The following is a 21,315-nucleotide window of genomic DNA, read 5'->3' as shown; positions in this document are numbered from 1 at the left end:
AACTTTCTCTTTTGATGAGGTTTTAGATGTTGTGCAGTTATTTTCTTTCGTAATTATATTTATAAATTGGGGATTTGCTTACATGGACCCTTTTTCCTTAGTGTCTTTTAAGCACTCAAATCCATGTGCATATCCGCTGTTTTACACCCAAGCTACTTACAGGAATCTATATATGGGCCACGTTTTTATTTCTGTGCGAAGATTTTTTAATTTTTTATTTATTCTGTGTTTTATAAAGCCGGACATGACCCAATTAGGGTATCAGAGCGCTTCATAATTACATAGCCTAGAACTTTTGTGGCAGGTTTGACACAAAACTTTAAAAGACATTAGAAAAGACAAGTCGGACTTTGTGAAAGGACAAAAAATATATAGTCCTATTTCCAGTCTACTACCCATCTTTGTTTTTTTTCAGAATCATTCACTGTATCATTTCACTTGATTATGAGCCTGACGTTATTTTCCAGCAACAAAAAAGTATTTGCTCTTCCGGTTCATGTTCAAGGAGAAAACAAGTTACTTACCTGTAACTGTAGTTCTCCAGTATTGGAAGCTTTCATAGATTCACTTGCTTGAATCATTCCCCGTCGTCGAGGTGGGAGTACTCGGTACATCAAAAAAGCAATACTTTAATCAATACAAAGCAGAAAAAAGGCCTAGGACCATTTCAGTTTTGTAACCCATAACTCTCGTTTTGTAAAAGAGACCAAAAATACTCCCTGAACCAATCAGGACCCTTCACCCTCAAACACTCCTGAGAGAGCCTTAGCCCTTCAGATTTTTCAGGTTGTACCCAAGATAACCCTGTACAAAATGCAAAGGTGAGCCTCTCAGGGGAGGAGGGCAGGTCACATGTGAATCTATGAAAGTTTCCAATCCTGGAGAAAAACAGTTACAGGTAATTAACTTGTTTTCTTACTCCAGTATTGGAACTTTCATAGATTCACATGCTTGAATCAAAGTAGCTAGAGGTACGTAGCACATTTTATTCTGCATCGACATGAACGCATGCAAGTGTCCTTTAAATAGGCAATCTGTAGGGAGGAATAGTTTTACCTGAAAAACCATAGAACTTCCAAGTGTTAAATATTCCATGCTTAACATCTATAATTGTGTAAACACCATAGAGAATAAACAGTTCTGTTGGAAACCACTATATCATGAACCTCTACACAAAGAGAAATGCATATATAATAACATTTGCACATTCTTACAGTATAAAGGAAGGAGGGATGCAGGAGAGATCTACCGTCACTGGAAAAGGTTCCTCAGCATTGCCTGTCCCACTGCAACATCATTGTTAGCGGCTGCATCCAGGCAGTAATGCCTGGTGAAGGTGTGTGTACTCTTCCAGGTAGCAGCCCTGCATATATCCTAGATAGGTGCTCCAGCAAACAACGCAGTGGATGTAGATACTGCTATCGTCGAATGAGCACGCACCTGTGCTCCTAAAGGTTTCCCTGCTGCTTGATGGCAATACTGGATTGCACTCGAGATCCATCGAGCAATCTCCCTTTTAGAAAGAGGATAGCCCTTTCTGGGCACACTGAAGGACACAAAGAGCTGTGACAATTTGCGAAAAGCTTTTGTTCTTTGTAGATAAAATTCCAGACAACGCTGGATATCCAGCGAATGAAGAGTCCTCACCGCTGCAGTAGACGGGTGAGGGAAGAACCTCTTAAGGATAAGAGGATCATTCAAGTGAAAGTCTAATGGTACTTTGGGTATAAACTCTGGGTTAGTACAAGGACAATTTGATCTTCTTTAAACTGTAGAAAGGGTTCCTGTATGGTCAGGGCCTTTAATCTCCCCAACTCTCCTGGCTGATTTGAGTGCCAGGAGAAGAGCCACCTTCCAAGACGGGAACGTAAGGTCCGCCTTGTGAATGGGTTCAAAGGGATGTTTCATGAATTGTGATAATACTATATTCAGCTTCCAAAGAGGTGGTGGAGGCTAAACCGGAGGAAAGGTATGAAATAATCCTGATATGAACTGTTTTATGATTCTCTCCGACCATAAAGGTGGTCCTGAGGACGTCCTCCTAAGACGGGATATAGCTGCTAGATGGAATTTTATTGACACATGCTAATCCAGGCTTTGCTAATAGCAGATTGTAAGGAAGAATCTCATGAGATGCCGATCTTAGAGGGTGAACATTAAACTCCTGGCACCATAAACAGAATCTTCTCCATTTCATCCTGTATGTCTTATTCGTAATCTGTGCTCGGGCATTTGAGAGAATATTCCTGCATTCAGACAGTAGTTCTAGATGTTGAAATTCACAGTGCTCATGCGCCATACTGCTAAACATAGTGACTTGGGATCTGGATGTAGCACTTGTCACTGCCACATTGTCGAGAGAGATGGAATGGGCTGAAGGAGAATAGTTGTGTCTCTGACAGGAGTAGAGGCTCTGTGAACCAATGTTGTCAGGTCCACTATGGGGCAATGAGGATTATCCTGCACAGCTCCCTCTTGATCTTCATGAGTAGACGTGGCAGGAGGGGAATCAGTGCAAAGGCGTAGTCAAAGCCGCCTGACCATGCCATAATATACTCATTCCCCCAGGATCCCGGTTGGTGACGTCAACTTGCAAAGAAGCCGCATTTATTTCGTTCTGAGCTGTCGCAAAGAGGTCCACTGTTGGTTGGCCCATTTTAGAAAGATACTATCTATGGTTCCCTAATTGATCTCCCACTCGTGGCAGGTTGACTGGAGTCTGCTTAATGTGTCTGCCTTAACAGTTTGGTCCCACGGAAGGTGTTCTGCCCTCAGCGAGGTTCTGTTTTGAACAGCCCATCTCCATATTCTCTGGGTCTCCTGAGACACGGGGGAGGGATCTCGTGCCGACCTGCTTGTTGAGATAATGCTTTGCTGTTGTGTTGTCTGTCATGATTAGCACAGTCGAGTTCCTTAACATTGGCAGAAAAGCCAGCAATGCTAATCTTACTGCCCTGAGCTCCAGTAACTGATGTGAAGTTGTTGGTATTGACTCTGCCAACGCCCACTGACCTGGAGGTCTTGCCGGAAGGCCCTCAGACTTCCAGGGAAGCATCAGTGGTGATGACCTGTGGAGCCGGCATGGTGAGAAAAGGAAGACCGGTGGAAATATTTTGACGTTGGGTCCACCAAGAAACGTCCTGGATCATACCTGGTGTGATTGTAATGACATCCTCAAAGGAACCTACTGCTTGACGCCATTGCCGATCCAGCCTCTCCTGCAATGGACGCATCCTTAACCAGCAGAAAGGGACGAGAGGGATGCATGATGACATTGTCCCCAGGAGTGACTTGTAGAGGCGTACTGAAAGTGACTTTCTTTTTGCAAATGTTTGGGACAGCGAGATTAGTTTCTTTTGTCCCGAGAGAGAAGCTGCTACTGGAGCCAGACATTTTGTGAAAATTCTTGGAGCCAACTTGAAGCAAATAGCAGCACCTTGAACTGGTAATGGCTTCCGGCTACAACAATAGAAGGTCCTGCCTGTGGGAGGATTGGATGGGGATATGAAAATATGAATCTTGTAATTTATGGTGGTCATGTGATCTCCTGGGTTTAGGAGCAACAGAATGTCCTGAAGGGAAACTACATGGATGGACTGTTTTTTTAGATAAGTGTTTAGAGTTCTAAAATCCAGTATCGGATGCCATTGAAGCAAGTTCTTGCGAACCAGAATGAAACGGGAATAAAATCCCTTTCCCCTCACGGAGATTGGCACTAGTTCTTTTGCCCCTTTTTGGAGCATTGTAAGAATCTCCAAATCCATGAGAGGTAGATGTTTCATTTCTTGGCATCATGGCGAAGTACATGGAGGGATCTGAAGGAACTCCAATATATGGCCAAATTCTATTAGATTGAGGACCCATCAGTCCGTGGTTATTTTCTGTCACTGGTGAAGGTGAAAATAAATTTGCCCCCACCAGGAAGAACTTTTGGAAAAGTGGAAATAAAAATAGCCGGAGCCTGAAGCTTGTCATTGACGTCATAAGGTGTCTTTTCCTTGACATCCTGTTCTTCCTCTGGAGGCAGATTTAGAATACGCCACTGACTGTTGCTGCCATTGAACATACTATTGACGGTACGGCTGGTAATATGAGCGTACGATGGGCATCTATACTGTTGAAATCTTCCCCTGCAGGATGGCAAGCCCCTTCCTCTAGTTCCTCTAAAGGGCACTTTCCGATATTGTAGTGTCCCCAGAGCCTTCGCTGGATCAGTATCCTTCTTGATATCTTGAAGCGCATTGTCAATGTGCTTCCCAAATTAAGCCTCTCCATTGAAAGGAAAGTCCAGGATCTTATTTTGAACCTCCGGTCTAAATAACGTAGCTCGGAGCCATCCTTGACAGCGCAAAACCGCTGTACCCCCCAGCGATCTGAAAGCTGTAGTTGCGATATTCATTGCACAATCTATTACTTCTGCAGTAGCTCTCTCTCCCTCCTGCAGAATCTTCTTCACCCGTGGTCTATTCTCTTTTGGAAGTTGATCTACATACGGAGCCAGGTCACAACACATCTGCCTGTCATATCTGCCCAATATGGCAAGGGATTAGCTGCTCTGACCAACAGAGCTGACATTAAGGAAAAACGCTTACCAGCATTATCTAGGTGACTGCCCTCTCTATCCAGAGGCGTTGTAATGGGTGCCGATGGGTTTTTGGATTTTCATTGAGCTGCCTGGGAAATAACCAAATCTGGTTTGGGATGGCCCACCAAATAGACTGGAGCGTCCTTTTTGGCCTTGTATTTCTTCTCCAACGTGGAGTGTACTGATGTTACTGTTGCTGTTGTTTTCATGACCTTAAGTTCTTCCTCTAATACATGACTTATGATCGGGAGAGCCCTCCTCGATTTTCTATGTGGCACCTTCAAATCATATAAGAAACATTTTGTTTGGGTAGCCGGCATAGCCAGGTCAAACCTTTTTGCAGCTCTTTCTAGCAAGTTATGAAACCTGCCCATATCCTCTGGTGGTGAGTCAACAGGTACAGGAGAAGGAGAAAGTGGTGTGGGAGTGAGGTAGTCATCCCATTTTCTATCAGGATCTCTAAGTTCTCCTTCCTCCTGGTCATCATCCGAGGTAGTCGGATTTTGTTGAGGTATTGATGGAGGTGATCCCTGTACGGGTTCGGCCAGCACAGCTTGACCCCTCTTTGGAGTAGATGGGATGGGCGATGGCCGAGGAACTATTGATGGCATTTCCTGAGGTACAGGAGTTGGTGGTAATCTCTTCCTCTAGTCAGCCAACATGAACTGTAGGTCTGTCAATAAAGAGAACAGCATGTAAATTGCGTCCTCCTTATAACTCTGATGGTATTCCTGAGGAGGATAGTCTTGTTATTCACCATATTCTTCCTCAGAATCATCGTCTTGACACTTAACCTGCAGCTTGGAGAGGCTACTCGCATAACCATAAGGCCCCTCATCTTCTTCCTCCGAATCCTGCTCTTCCAACAGGAGAGATGGCAAAAGAGGTGTAACTCTGCTAGGTGATTTACCTTCAGGTGTGATTCTCCTTTTTCTAGGATTTTCTGTTCTGTCCAGTGTTTTTTCCCTCATTGATGAGCCCGTCGACAAGATCGCTGATAACATTGTGGTCGAAGCTGCAGCTGTCGGCGGTAACTTGGAAACCATTGGCGATGGTCTAACCACTGTGAATGATGTTGTTAGCGTTGTAGTCGTCAATGACCCCGCCGTCATTGTCGTCGACATCTTCATTGTTGTCGACGCAGTCATCATTGATACCGGCGTCAAACCTTTCGCCGACGGTGACTAAACCTTTGTTAACGGTGACATAACCTTCGTTGATGGAGTTCCCAACTCCGCTGTGGACGCTGAGGCTTTTTTTTCGGTAACAGGCGAACCTCAATCTTCGTCGACGACGACAGAGGAGGTTTCTTTGTCAACAGTACCATTGACGATGAACATTTTGTCAACATCTTTACATCAGGAGGCACTGAAGAGGGCTTTTTGAAGGAGTGCCTGACCTGAGGCGGTGTCTTAGGCAGCTCAGGACTTGCCTTTTTAGCTATTTTATCCCCCGAAGCATGTCCCTTCCTCTCCTTTTCATGTCTTTGAGGAGATCTTGAGGGACTGCACCCATAAGACCCATGAGTGGGCTTTTTAAGGGCTTTTTCTGGAAGCTCCTCAGATGAATGGGCGTGAGGTGATCTTCTCCTATTCTGGGACCTCCTGGATGAGGAAGAGGATGCCTCATCAATATCACTCCAAATCACCTCTTTTCTGGCTTTGAGCTTTTGAAGCCATACCAGAAGGTGTCCCTCACGATCCCTTAAGGTTTTCTTTAAAAGGAACAACATACCTGGCAGTCCTTTGCCTGATGGTCTGGATAAAGGCAATTAATACAGTCCTCATGAGGGTCATCACTATAAAGCCTTTTCTTGTAGCAGGTAGCACAGGCTCGAAACAGACCCTTTTTCTACTTTTCTGACATAATAATGTCTGAGTGATGACAAGCCAGCCCTGAAGATGGATCTTGCAGATGAAAAGCTGAGATGAAGCCAATAATACTATCTAAAACCACTAATAATAAGAGAAAAACTGAGCAGAGCTCAGAGGAGACTCCCTAGCACAACGTGCAGTAGAAAATCTGAAGGGCTAAGGTTCTCTCAGGAGTGTTCTAGAGGGTGAATGGTCCTGATTGGTTCAGGGATTATTTTTGGTTCTGTTTTGTGTTGATTAAAGCATTTCTTTTTTGATGTACCACGGACTCCCATCTCGACGACGGAGAATGATTCAAGCATGTGAATCTATGAAAGTTCCAATACTGGAGTAATTGTCTGATAACCACAGAAACTACTTTAGTGTCTCTGAAGACACTACAACCTCAAGGAAAACAAATTCAGATTTCGTTGTGCCTGACCTTGCTGTTTCAGAAGACAACGTCCCAAGATATTGTCTCTGAGAATTTACATTTAGCTTTGATAGAAAAATAACATTTATCAAGAATGCAAAAGTCAAATTTCTGTCAATACTTGTATCGTATGGCGGAATGTGCATTTCGAGAGCTCAACAGCAGAAAGCTGTGATTGGCCAGAAAATAATAATATATATCATGTAAACTAGTGGAAACTATATCATTGTGAAAACTATAAAAAGCTACATTCACATCAGTGTGATCCAGGGGAAAGTTAGAGATAATAACTTTGACAATGTATTTTATGTTTTTTGCCCACAGACACCTATACTGTTCCAAATTCTATGCAAATACTGATCTTGATACTAATGGCAAATTTCTCCTTGAGGTACGGGATGACTGCCGTCACTGAGGTAGGTTATTTGATGCATTCAAAAGAACTTAACCAGTAATATTGTACTTTACTCGTGTGTAAGTCCTAGCTAAACCCCAAAATCCAATTTCAACTATTAATGATCTGCAGAACCTGCTCACTTGTTATTGTCATACTTACTACTCTGGTCTGTTCTTTACATCATCTACATTCTTTCTTTTCTAAGCAATAACAAATAGGTTACTTATCTGTAACAATAATTTTGCAGCATGAAACGCCTCTTTATTCACTTATTCAGAATTATTCTGCCAACTACTGTTTGTGTCTAAATGTAAAACTTTATTCTGGTGAGTGTCAACTGTAGGCGGAGTTGAGGAGACTCACTGTGACAAGGAGCAAAGCTCACAATGCCCCAGTTAGTAGAGACCGGATTCTTTTTTGTCCAGCTAATTCAGTTCTTTTAACCAATTCAGTTATTTTTGCATCAACTGTCCTCCATCACTAGGTAGGTATGAGGATTGCTTGTGAATCTAGAAGAGCTTCAAGCTACAATACTACTGTTACAGACAACAGGGATATTATCAGCGTGAATTACCGCTAGATTCTTTGATTTTGTACAAGTACTAATTATTAGTGGAGAAGGGATGTGAAGTGTGCCTAGATGTGAATAGGTGCATATTTTGTCCCACTTGTTCCCCTCTACTTGATTTTATATCTATGCAGTAGGATTTGGTAAAACTCTGCACTTTTTAACATGTGAATGCATTGCATATGCCTTGTGGTTAGACAGTTCTGACATATGTTTGTGTGGTCCCTTTCTTCCTTGTGGAGTGTGTTTTTTGTTCCCAGATGGCTACAAGATCACCCGCAGGGATTGCGCCAACGGAATCGGAGGAGGAATAGTAATCGTCCACAAGTCCACCCTCATGGTCGCCACCCACGCAGACGACACCCTCAACACCGCCGAACACCTGCACTTCCGGATCCACACCGACCCCAACACCACCCTCAGAGGAACACTCATCTAAAGACAACAACAACGTCAACTCCGCCACCCTGATCGACAACCTCGGCCTCAGACAACTCGTCACCGCAATCACCCACGCCGCCGGCCACACGCTGGATCCCATCTTCTCCACAGGCTCCCACGTCGCCTTCGACCACACCACCGAACTCCACTGGACTGACCACCGCCGCATCCATTTCACCTTCAAGAAACCAACCACGCACCACCGCACCCAACAGCTGCCTCGCTGCTGCTGGAGCAAAGTCACTGAAGACCAGCTGATCACCTCCCTTGCCAAGAACCCACCCACCGACCCCACGAACCGTAACGCCGCAGCCTGAAACCTCAGACAGTGGATAGACGACTGCGCCAACACCCTCGCCCCGCTCAAGAAACCCTCCAACAAGCCATGCCAACAAGAGAGCCACCTGGTTCACCGTCGAGCTCCAAACCTCTAAACGCGCATGCCAGAAACTGGAGAAGACATGGCTCCACGAACGCACACTGGACAACCACGCAGCCCACAAGGACGCCACCCACAGACACCACCACCTCATCAGATTAGCCAAGAGATCCTCCTTCAAAGACCGCTTGGATAACAACGGCACACAACAGCAAAGAGCTCTTCAGCATCGTAAAGGAACTCTCCAACCCCAGCGCCAACGACATCCCGCCCTCACAAGAACTCTGCGACTCAATAGCCCTCTTTTTCCACCGCAAGATCGCTGACATACACAACAGCTTCAACACCACGACCGCCCCGACTACGCCAGACTCCACCTCCCCTGTGAACACCACCAGTGCCAACCGCCTGACCTCCTGGTCCAACATCAACGACGACGAGACACGCAAGGTCATGAACTCCATCCACTCAGGATCTCCGTCTGACCCGTGCCCACACCACGTATTCAACAAAGCAGATGCAGCCATCGCACCCCAACTACGGAAGGTCATCAACATCTCCTTCGAAGCAGCGACATTCTCGGAAAGCTGAAAACACGCCGAAATCAATGCCCTCCTCAAGAAGCCCAAAGCGGACTCCATGGACCTCAAGAACTTCCGGCCCATCTCCCTGCACCTGTTCCCGGCAAAGGTCATCGAAAAAATCGTCAACATGCAACTGGCCCACCACCTGGAAGACAACGACATCTTGGACCCGTCCCAGTCCGAATGTAGACGAAACTTCAGCACCGAGATAGCCCTCATCGCGGCCACAGACAACATCAGGCGCCAACTAGACAACGGCGAAACATCAGCCCTCATCCTCCTGGACCTGTCAGCCACCTTCGACACGGTCTGCCATCGCACACTAAAGACACGCCTCCTAGAAGCTGGAATCCAGGAGAAGGCTCTTGACTGGACCATGTCCTTCCTCTCCGGCAGAATCCAGAGCGTCCGCCTCCCACCCTTTCGATCCGAAGTCACCAACATCATCTTCGGCGTCCCGCAGGGCTCAACCCTCGGCCCAACGCTGTTCAATGTCTACATGGCCCCCCTCGCACAAGTGGCCCGCCATCACAACCTCAACAACATCTCCTACGCTGATGACACCCAGCTCATCATCTCCCTCACCAAGGACCCACACACCGCCAAAACCAACCTCCACGAAGGAATGAAGGCCATCGCCGACTGGATGAGGAGCAGCCGTCTGAAGCTGAACTTGGACAAGATGGAGGTACTCATCCTCGGACCCACCCCCTCAGCCTGGGACGACTCCTGGTGGCCGACCACACTGGGAACAGCACCAGCACCCACCGACCATGCACGCAATCTAGGATTCATCCTCGACTCCTCCCTTTCTATGTCTAAGCAGGTCAACGCCGTCTCCTCCTTCTGCTACAACACCCTCCGCATGCTCCGCAGGATCTACAAGTGGATCCCGACTGAAACAAGAAGAACGGTGACACAGGCCCTCGTCAGCAGCAGACTGGACTACGGCAACGCACTCTATGCAGGAATCCCAGCCAAACACCTACGACGACTACAATGCACCCAAAACGCCTCTGTGCGACTGATCGTCAACATCCCCCGCCGCAGCCACATCAACCCCCACCTGAGAGACCTACACTGGCTCCCCGTTGACAACAAGATCACCTTCAAGCTCCTCACCCACGCACACAAAGCACTCCACAATGCCGGACCAGCCTACCTGAACACCACAATGCCATATGCATCACCATAACCACCAAAAGGAGCATCTGACCGCCAGGTTGGAGCTTTATACCTTCGAAAAAAGAGACCAAGGAGGCACTTCTGGTACCGTAAGGGACCAATTGCCTAGACACTTTGTTGACCTCACCCACAAATGGGTCCTGTTTGCGAGCACACTGACCATGTGTCATCTACCCTTGCGTTGCATAAATGACTTGGCCGTGGCTATGTCTGCGATTCTGCAGTGGCCCCGCATGACCCACATGCAGCTTAGGACAACACCACTGTGACCCATTGGAAAGGGCCTCAAGGAAATCCTTGCCGGAGGTTTTGGCCTGGAAGCTGATTCATCAACAGGAGCCAGGAGGTATGGAGCCTCAGAGGAAGACATCCACACATTGTCAGAGCTATCCCAGTCCTAGATGGAGTCAAGACACCCCAAGAGAAAGCTCTGCAGCAGACCTCCACCTGTGCTCCTGATACACCAGAGTTGGAAATTTTGATACCAACTAAACTACCGCAAGAGCAAGCAGGACCGACCAACATTGCATGGGTTGACTTTAACCCAACCAACATGCTGTCAAAAGATCTGGATTCCACCCACACCTGTATTCGTGCCCAGAACCATCTGGCTAAATTATGGATGCGAGCAGTGATGTCCAGGTGCTCCCACCTGCACCTGTGCACTTATCCAAGTGCTGTCCGGCGGTTTGCTTCTCGAGGCTGAGAGACTCAGTGGTGTCTAATTTGTTTTATTTCCACTGTTTGGACTTGTTCTTTTTTGTTGAAGTTTAGGAGGAATGTAGTGTCCTACAGGACACAAAACTAGTTCCAGCCACTCCCCGAGGGCTGGCTTTACACCCACACCCATCCAACACTGGCGTCACTGGTCAGGTGATCCTGTGAATAAAAGAGCCCGAGCGCTCATGACAGTTTTAGTATCATACCATGCTGTGTCTGTGTCATCGTTTATCCAATATGTGGGCTTAGGGCCCAAAAAAACCACAGCGACAATGTGCGCACTTCTTCTTATTGAAGCAAGATGCTGCGGGCCATTAGATAAATGACAAGCACTGGGGAACAAATATGTGCTACACGGTAGGCGCCTTGAAATAAATAAAATAATGCAAAATGTAACTTGTTACCTAGGGCTATGCCCCCAGCCTAGAAACAACATATGGCAAAGCCCTTATTTGAATACATAACTTTCCCTCCCATAGATACAGAGCGCAGCCATGCATCACATACCAAGAAGGCCCAGGACTTAACTTTACTGTTACAACAGACACCTTCTATGTCTGTGATGCGAATAGCAGACAAAATAAAAGGAAGGGCCTCATTACGACCTTTCAGCAGAGTGGTGGCGCGGAGGAACAAACTGCTGCTCCACCGCTCTGCCAAAGGTCACCGTCACCCGCCCGCCAGATTACTACTTTTTAGTGGTCTGGCAGGTGGGTGGCATGGCGGTTCCTCCTGCAGTGCCCTTTTAAATGTGGCAGTGCCTTTTAAAAAGGCACTCCAATGGAAATGCCTCACAAGGTTTCTGCACGGCATGGACTCGAAAGTCCATGCCGTGCAGGAACCTATGTGCATGCACATAGGGAGGCACATTTTATGCCCCCCTGTATGCATCCACATATGTTTGAGGCATAGGGGTGCCCTTTCGGGCCCCCTTTATTTCCTCTCCAACAGGCTGAGAGGAAACTCGTAATATGCTTGGCGGGACCACCACCACTCCTACGCCAGGCAAAGGTGGTTCCGTGGCAGAGACGGCGGCCCGACTGCCTGAGTTGTAATTAGGCGGTGGGACAACTGGTGGCTGGATCTGCCACCACCACGAGTCTGGCGGTCCTCCGACCGCCAGACACGTAATCCGGCCTGAAGTGTTGTGGACTCCTTCCCCTTTTATTACCATAATGGTAGGAGAGGTATGGAGGGTGCGAGGGGTGTTTATACTGGATATTTTTCTGTTTGGATTCAGATAAATCACGTGATGCATGGGGCAGATAAAAACACCTCCTATAGTAAGTAGTGGTACAAGAAGAATGTTCAGGGAGTAATGACAGCTTTGCATGCAAATGAGTGAGCAAGTGCACCTTAAAAATGAAACTGCTTCTTACGCCCAAATGCTTTCCTTACCTTAGCTTGGTATTGCAGTGCTTACAGCAAAAACAGCTGTTGTGAAAGATGAGTTTATCAGCCACAAGGCGCTCCATTGGATACACGGTTTTTTGACATGTTGCACACAGCTCCTTCACCGGTGGCTTTAAGTTGAATGACTGAATAACAAAGTAAAAACATAACAGTTCAAATAGAAATACATGACCCCTCTTGTAAATGTAAGATGCCAAAGCAGCAGTAGTGTGAACAGCAGGACATGAAGTAATAATATTGCTTGGTGAATTGGAAGGGTCTGAAGGGTGCGAGATGGGTCTGTGTCCAACATCAGTGTGAATGCAAAGTCAACACAATATTTTCTGAAGTAAATATCGACATCAATTTAGCCATGGAAAGAAACGTGTTTTCTTCCTGGTGAACAACAAAGCTTTCCCAGATTCCCTATTCTAACTTCTGAAACACGTACATTGTTGCATCAAACACCACCAGGTAAGCCCTGACCTGGAACCCTCAATGGGAAAAGAAAAGAGGAAAGCCAAGAAACTCCTAGCGCTGAGGCCTCGAGGCTGACTGCAAAGAGATGGGTAAGACCTGGAGTCAGATTGAAAGAAAAGCCCAAGACAGAGATGACTGGAGAGTCCTGGTTAGTGGCCTATACCCTGGGCGGGATAGTAGACATAAGTAGGTACTTACTTTAGTGAAGTGCATATATTTTGGGGCAGGGCTGTTTGATTTACATTTCTAACTCTAGTTGTGAAATCAAATGGGGAGATGCATATATCTTGGGTGGAACAGGTTTACTATTTTAACTCCTGTACCACAAACATTGAGCAAAATACATATTTTTAGAGGCAGATTGGGGGTATTACTAGTCCAACTTCCAGTCCAAAACATTGGCAAGGGTACAAATATTCAGTGGTTATATTTACTATTCTAAGTTCTGACTAACTAATTTAAGGGACATTTTACATGTTTGTGGGTGGGGGAGGGGTCTGATTTACTATCCGATTGCAAAAAAATTGTAATACATTATTATAAATTAAACAAATTAAATGAAATATACTGAAATATACTGCCAAATGTCACAGATTGTTTTTATTATTATTGTTAATTGTAAATTAAATGCATTCAAATAAATTAATTTAATGTTAAATCGTATTTTACTCCTTTATATACAATACATATTTTATGACGAAATGTACAAAAAAATATTAAATATTTGTAAAAGTTTTAAAAATATAAATGCAAATTAGAAAGTAAGAAAAACGTCGCCTCGATTTTTCATAAAAAGGAAAAGAAAAATATGAACTGAAGCACAAGAAACATAACCAATATGTTTGTAAATTCATCTTCCTAATAAAAATAAATGACCCACCCCTTCTGTTAAAAACTAAAACCAAGCTTCCTATGTTTTACAATGTATAAACTTGAAATAAATTAACTCCTGTAAATGTTTAAATATTAATACAAGTATATTAAAAATAATAAGATAATACACTTTTAAATTAATTAAATGATTTAATAGTAATATCTTACTACTGAATATATCATTACAATACAACTGTACCCACCCAACAAACCCCACAACCTATAAAAAAAACAATTAATAATGTAACATAAAACATAATATACTTTAATATGAACTGTATATATTTTTTAATAAAACACCACACACCAATTCCTCAATAAACCTCACAACCTGGAAAAGTTATATTAACAATTGATAATGTGAAATAAAAACAAATATATCAGACTACAGATGTTTTTAACAAGACAGTACCCACTTAATCCTACAATCAACCCAACAACTGATATTTTTTAATTTATATCAAATTACAATAAAGTGTAATATATTTACATATAGTATAGCTAAAAAACAAATAATGTAATACCTAAAAATGATATTATCTACAACAATATGCTAGTATATTATATTTTGAACATCAGTATTATTTACAAAACGTACCTACAAAAGATACCCTTGATATTCGGTCACAAAATATTTTTGCACTGCACATATTTTGGGCATGATCTTATACTCACACAATGTTTTGGATAGATATTCGGGTACCAGACCATTTTGGTGACAGCTTCGATTTTTGTGAGTGCTTTGGCAACCTTAGGCCATACTTTTTTGGGAAGTGCCATTAATGAGGTTAGAAAAAGAACCTTATATTCTCCATAGCCCATGTATTCCCGCAAGCCATACAGCACAGGAGTGCCCCTTCTGGGACAAATATCCTGGCGAGCACTGAAGCATTATTAGCAGTTTTGCAATAGGAATGCAATGGGTTCTGTAGCCTTATCTGAATGTGCAATGAGTGGTTCTCTCGAGGAAAACCAAAGTATATGGGAGAGTTGCCATCAAAATCAATACTGAAACTTCTGATATTAAGGCAGACCATGTCAAGAACAGGGATCCCCTCTTGTTTGCCATCAAGTCTTTCAATGCTTGCACCTTTGGGGACTTTGCCACGAAGTGTGGATTTGCCCCAACATAGAGCAGATACATGACTTGACCCTTCCTCATTGCACCTCTGTACGAGACTCCTAGAAAACAAAAAAACTCCCAGACTGCCACTACAGGAAATGCTGCTGAGAGAGAGGTCAGCACCGGATTGTCCTACTAATACTCAGCAGTCAAGAGCTCTGAGCAAGAAACACCAGTGAGACCACAAACCCTGACGAGTATCCTTGGTGCACCTATTCTCCCACCTCCCTTACAAAATATTTTTCAGATATTGCCTGGAAATGTGACAAAAAAGACAAATGGTTGGCATGTATTGTGAATAGTAGTTACACTCTATGGTCCAAAATACCTCCTCTGATTATTGCACCCACAAGATTAAAGCAAGCACATAAAGAACACTTGGTCCCAGAAATCTGCATACTTCAGAATTAACAGCGATTACATGCATATTGAGGCCGCAAAAATACAAGGGCATGTACCCAAATCTGCTTTCTGGAATGTAAAACGGGTCCAAGGAAAAAATATAAAATAATCCTGGTTCTGAAAATTGTAAGATGTTGCAACTTGAACAGATTTTCCACAACTGCAGAAGCGGTTTGGATGTGCACCACAGACCTGTAGGACAAACACTCACACATCCCAGTCATGGAGAAACAACTATCATTTCTAATATTTATGGTAAACAGAGAGCATTTCCAAATCAAGGTCCTATCTTTTGATGTCCAATCGGCACCAAGAACCTTCTCTAAATGCAGTGGTGGAGGCCTATCACGGAGGAAAAAGAATGTTCATCTACCAATATAAATCAATCGTTTGTTACCTCCAGAAGTGCCCGTTTCTACTCAAGAAACCTTGCTTACTTATGAGTTGCATTTGGCCTCTCCTTAAAGTTTTTTTTAATATTCTCCGATTCAAAGCTACCCATGAGACCCCGCTACCCGTCAATAAGAGGATCACTTTCCGTCTGCTTACCCACGCACACAAATCACTCTACAACATCGGACCAGATTGCCTCAACTCTCGACTGTCCTTCTACACCCCCTCCCGCCAACTACGTTCTTCCGGCCAAGCCCTCGCCACGGTACCTCGCATTAACAAGACCACCATGGGAGGCAGATCCTTTTCATACCTGGCTGCTAAGACATGGAACTCACTCCCCGCTCACCTTCGCCTCACCCAGAACCACCTAGCGTTCAGAAAGCAGCTTAAAACGTGGATATTTGACAAATAATCCTCCTCCCCTCCTAAGCGCCTTGAAACCCTCTGGGTATGTAGTGCGCTATACAAATTTTATGACTTGACTTGACTTGAAAGAGGTGATAGAGGACCACTGGATCAACACTCAAATCACTCGGAAGACAAATTGGCATTCCATGTGTTGGTTATGCACCTTTTGTCATGGTAGATGAAAAACAACAAGATGGAAAGATGCTATTTCCACTTATCGCTTACGAGCAGGACATAAGTGGTGGACACCTCTCTTGCGGGGAAGAGCGCCTCACTTCATTGTATCATATAAACATTCTGGATATAATCTTGAAATCTTTCTGCTAGCCTCAGCTGACAATGCGGTGTTGATAGAAATGTACAACGAAACCGGGATGAACTCTCTAAACAGACAGGAAGAAAAGAGGTCCTTGGCTCTCCGAAAATATGGCACTGGGTCACACATATGGAATTTCACCTTAAAAGCAGTCCATCTACGGGAAGCGCACGTCAAACGAGAAGATCGCAAAAGCAGATGCCCTCAGCAGAATAAATTGGAAAAGCTAAACTAAACTAAACTTGCAGATTTGTAGAGCGCGAATTGTTGCCCGGAGGCGTCTAAGCGCTAAGATAACCAGAGTCTACTGAAGGGCAAGGGGGGAAGGGAGGCAGTTAGTAAGTGGATGCAAACAAAAAGGTCTTTAATTGCTTGCGGAACTCAGTGAGGTTGGGGTTAGCTCTGAGATGGAGTGGCAGGGTGTTCCAGGTCTTGGACGCGTTGTATGTAAACGTCACCATGAATGGGTTACCTGCCATGATATGGTCAACCAAACCTTCAGTCAACTGGGAAAAATCACAGCATAGATTGTTTGCCATGGCTGAAAACACAAAACACCAAGATGTATTGAACCTCTTGATACTACATGTAAGCACATGTAAGTAGAGGCAGCAAGAACAACACTAACTGCATGAGTGATCTCGGCGATAGGAATTCACAGAGCAGCCTTGCGTTCATGAAGAGAAAGAGCCAGCATTACTTGAGCAGTCTTTGAAGATCCCGCACATAAGCAGAGTTATTTAGCTTAAATGAAATCGATGAAGATTTGAATTAAGGAGAACTTGCATTCGATCTGAACTAGATACCTTTGATTTTGATTTATAGGTATACCTAGTCATGCTGAGGCAACTTCCCAAACCCTAGTTCTAGTTCCAAATCCCCTCTCCCAACTGTGTCCAAAACCTAAGATTGCTGACGAATCTGAGGCGTAAACATATTAAATAGAATATTTCTCGCACTTGCAGTCTTGCAGCAGTAATTCTAATACGTGTGATAAGGCTTACCTACACTTTATAGATAAAGTTATTCCAATTAACCCTTCCCTTTTTAACCAAAGTATCTTCAGCTTCCACCATACATTTGAAAGGCCCTGTGTGTACTTGTGATGTATGGACTCACCGTTTGCGTCATAGGTTGCACTGTTGCGTGTGCTTGCGCGGTGGTGTAAGCAATGGAGCAAAAATGAAGATGGTGAGAGCCAGGCAGCGGTGGGCATAGATCTCGACAGGTGGTAGCAGGAGCAGTGGTGGCGGCTCAGGAAGAGGCAGCAAAGGGAAGGGTGACGATGGGGCAAGGGACTGCATAAGGCATGAGAGCGGATGTTAGCAGGTATCTGTGGGACCAAAATAGCAATGGGTGGGTTAAGGGATTCGCGCTCACCTGAACCTGAGAAGCAATTACTTAACGGAAACAGTTTGTAAGTAAAGTTAGGGAGCATATAATTGGCTTCTGGACCTGTGGGTTGTTGCCTGTTTCCTGTTATGGTTTTCAAACTTGGGTTGCCTAAGATTCAAAAAAGTAAAATAACCTAATAACTGAAACAGAAACATTTCCAGCTGAACGTGTTCTTTACAACATCTTACTGTTATCTTAGGCCTGGCTACTCATTGAGAGTGCTGTTCAGCAGTTTAAGGATTACTTTCAGCAGTGCCTTGACTATTTGAAAAATGCACTTTACTTAAGTCTTCGCACCTCAGTGCTGCGATGTGTGGAAACATTTCATGTGAGGAATCGTTAATATCTCCTCTAATTATATACAGTTCGTATAACTTTTAAAAGTGCAGTAGTTGAGGCTAAAGACCACTGGAGACAAACCAATACAGCAGGTTACGAAAGACCCACCCGTGAGAGGAAGTACTTTCAAAGTAAATGTCCTTCCCCAGTGATATATTTGGGCTCCACTCCTCAGCTATGGCATGCAAGAAGACACATTAATCACATCAGTGTGTCATTTCAGCATGTTTCATAGTGCTGAGTGTCATGGAGAATAAACAGATGTCAAGTGCAGAAAGTGCTAGATGGAAAAGTAAACACATAGATGTTTGTATTACACCTAGCAAACACAACAAGATGATGGCTGGAGTGCTGAAACTTTTCAACCACTCACCCCCAGTTAAGAGATCAGGGATTTTGTAATGTTTCTATGTGCATCCTAAGCGGGAAGGGTATGCCCAGACATGGGTTCCTTGCACGCTGCGCCACTGATTTCAAACTACCCTGGCTGATGAGGGATGATCACCAAAACCGGTCCCAGGATGCTTGTTTCTAGTCCAGGGAGGACCTCACCCGCCAGTTCGGGCTGGACTGTTCCCATGGGGAGCAGGGCCAAGACTGCTTTGCATATGGCTGGGTCCAAACTGGGCGAAACGCGTTGGCTGGTTCTATCATATGAAGCACATCTGAGAATAAAAAGACCAGAAATGACTATCTGCAAGCGGCTTTTATTGATGTGCTCTTGTGTACTAATTGCTTGTGTTTATATATTGCCTCTCATCCAATCACTTCACATATTTATATATATGGTCTACAAGCGGCAGATCATTTGAGGTGGGCAATATCATCTACAACTAGTGACTGGTCCTGGTGGTGCCGTCATCTATGACCCAGCTGCTTTCTTTCCTTTCTTTATGGGTCCAAACGGGGGTGACGTTTCAAGTAAAATAACAAGGATTAAACCCAGATCTGTGACTGGGGTTGAGTGAGTGAAAAGGTTCAACACTTCGCCCATCATTTTATTTTGTATGTTTATGTAAAACTTTAATAGGAATGCTATGTGGTAACATGTTTCTTGCATGGTACAGGGTTTTCAAATTTCCCGTTTTTTTGTTAGATGTCTTAACGTGTGGAACCAGAGGTCTTCAAACTGTAGGGCGCGCCTGGGGGTCTTCACAGTGAGCACAAATAACTTTGCAAGAAGACAGCTTTTATTTATTTAGTGCGTTTACAGGTGTTTCCCTGTCCTAATGATAGACATCACAGTGCTTAAGTTGTAAAAAAAAATGATAATAATTAATACGTGCGGGGGGGGGCATAAACTTTTCCTCAGAAGCCCATAGGCAGCACTACTGAATGGCAGCGCGCTGGGGACCCAGGCTGCATAGTCTTGATTCCATCTCATGTCTCTTTCATCCACCACCAGGCACTTCCTGCCCTTTCACTCTGTCAGGATCCTTTTTACATCCCTGCTTTCTTCAGCGCTGTTTTTCCGTCATTCTTCCCCCCATTAAAAAAAAAATGTACTCTCTTGGTCAAAATCTGATGAGGAAAAGTAAGTACCAATCCCCAAAAAATGAGCGTCGGTGGGCCCCACCTGCAACAACGGGCTTAAATGAAGTACTGATTGGTTACTGCTGCTGCATCACCGCGCTTTGCAGACACCCACCCACAAGAAAAGAAATACATTTCTCGCTTCAATCATCGTCTTTAAGTTTCTACTACTTCTTGTTACACACAAGCACGCCCTGTAGATGGCAGCACTGGACCTCGTACGGAGGTGTTCTCGCATTTCCCGTGTATGTATTTGTTTATTCGTATTTATATAGCGCGGACATTAGTCAAAGGTTTACAGAGGAATTATTTCGTTAGGTTGAAGTTACAGGTGCTTTAAGGTAGACAATGCAGCTATAGGTAATTGCAACGTTGAAAGTGTACTGTTTCTCTAGTTGATTGATGACGACGTAAGCCTACGCTTTAACTATGCTTTTTAATGCATGCTCTGAACTGGAGACAGCAGTGTGGCAGCAGTGTGACTGGGCACCTCACGAGTAGCTGAATACCCAGTGGATGTACATTACATCATCTGTGTGTTGCTTGTTTTGTTGCCTTCCATGCCGCCCTCACAGCACCGAAGGCGTAACACTGGTACTGTTTACTTGTTTACATGTCCCGGGAGTTGCATGGATAGAAACCACCTTTACAGTAAAAACATGAGGCCTGCAATGAACGGGTCTTTATTAATGTGCATCTCTGGACTCACTTCCCTTCCCAAATCGTGCACCTTCCTCTGCAATTTCGTTTTTAATTAACCAACCAGAAGTTATACCACAGTGTTGATAATGTCAGTTGGGAACTGAGACGTTTTTAAAATAAGATCTATTTCGGCAAACACTGCCAGTTACTACATCCAGTGTGTTCTTTCTACCCTTCTCTTCAAAGCCGCCTCTCCTACAAACCCTGGGGAACCAATTAGCGACCAGAGCTGCTCTGGGAACAGTAATGCGGGTCTGGAAACAAGCAAATAAAATTGCCAAGTAAGGCTGGCGAAATCGACCTTCTTTGTCTCATGCCTATTTCTGAGGAGTAATGTTGACAAAGTGAAGGTGGCTCTTTGCATAACTCAGAGAAGGGGCATGCTGCTGGATTGTGGCGAGGGCAGGCCATGGATGGAAAGTACAGAGAGCACAGTATGGTAAGGTGTTCTGTAGGGCTCACTGGTGGAGGCTGCTACTCGTTGGCGGCCAAGTGCATCTCTTCTCGAGGTTTAGCAACGTAACTTTGCCATGAACATCTTCCTTCAGAGAGGAAGGTCCGTGCACTTCTCTCGTGGACCTTGCTAAATCTGTCCTTCACTGACAGGAAGGGCTCAGCGCGCACTTCATCTGGAACTCAGATCTCTGCAGGAGTCACAAAGAAAGGATGAGCAGCACAGACAATAAGCGCCCACCATCATAGGCTTTCAATGCCTGGGTTTGTTGATGTCCACTAGAGAGGCCATCTTATAGGCAGGGAACTCACACTATGCCACAGGTGAAGGTGACAGATTAGCTGGCATGGCTTAGTC

At 44.6% G+C, this 21,315-nt stretch overlaps 1 protein-coding gene across 2 annotated transcripts in view; it reads right to left on the bottom strand.

Moving 5' to 3' along the window:
• The window catches only part of LIMD2 (LIM domain containing 2), a 119,678-nt gene that overhangs the window by 8,089 nt on the left and 90,274 nt on the right, over positions 1 to 21,315 (bottom strand). For both annotated transcript variants that reach the window (XM_086923813.1, XM_086923812.1), the window contains one exon: positions 12,544 to 12,683. In XM_086923813.1, the coding sequence (XP_086779939.1) occupies positions 12,544 to 12,683 (140 nt within the window). The remainder of the gene's footprint in view (positions 1 to 12,543; positions 12,684 to 21,315) is intronic.

The sequence above is a fragment of the Lissotriton vulgaris genome, chromosome 5 (genome assembly GCF_964263255.1).
Source record: "Lissotriton vulgaris chromosome 5, aLisVul1.2, whole genome shotgun sequence".
Lineage (NCBI taxonomy): Eukaryota > Metazoa > Chordata > Amphibia > Caudata > Salamandridae > Lissotriton > Lissotriton vulgaris.
The sequence above is the reverse complement of the archived record's forward strand: the minus strand, read 5'-3'. Positions and strand labels throughout refer to the sequence as shown.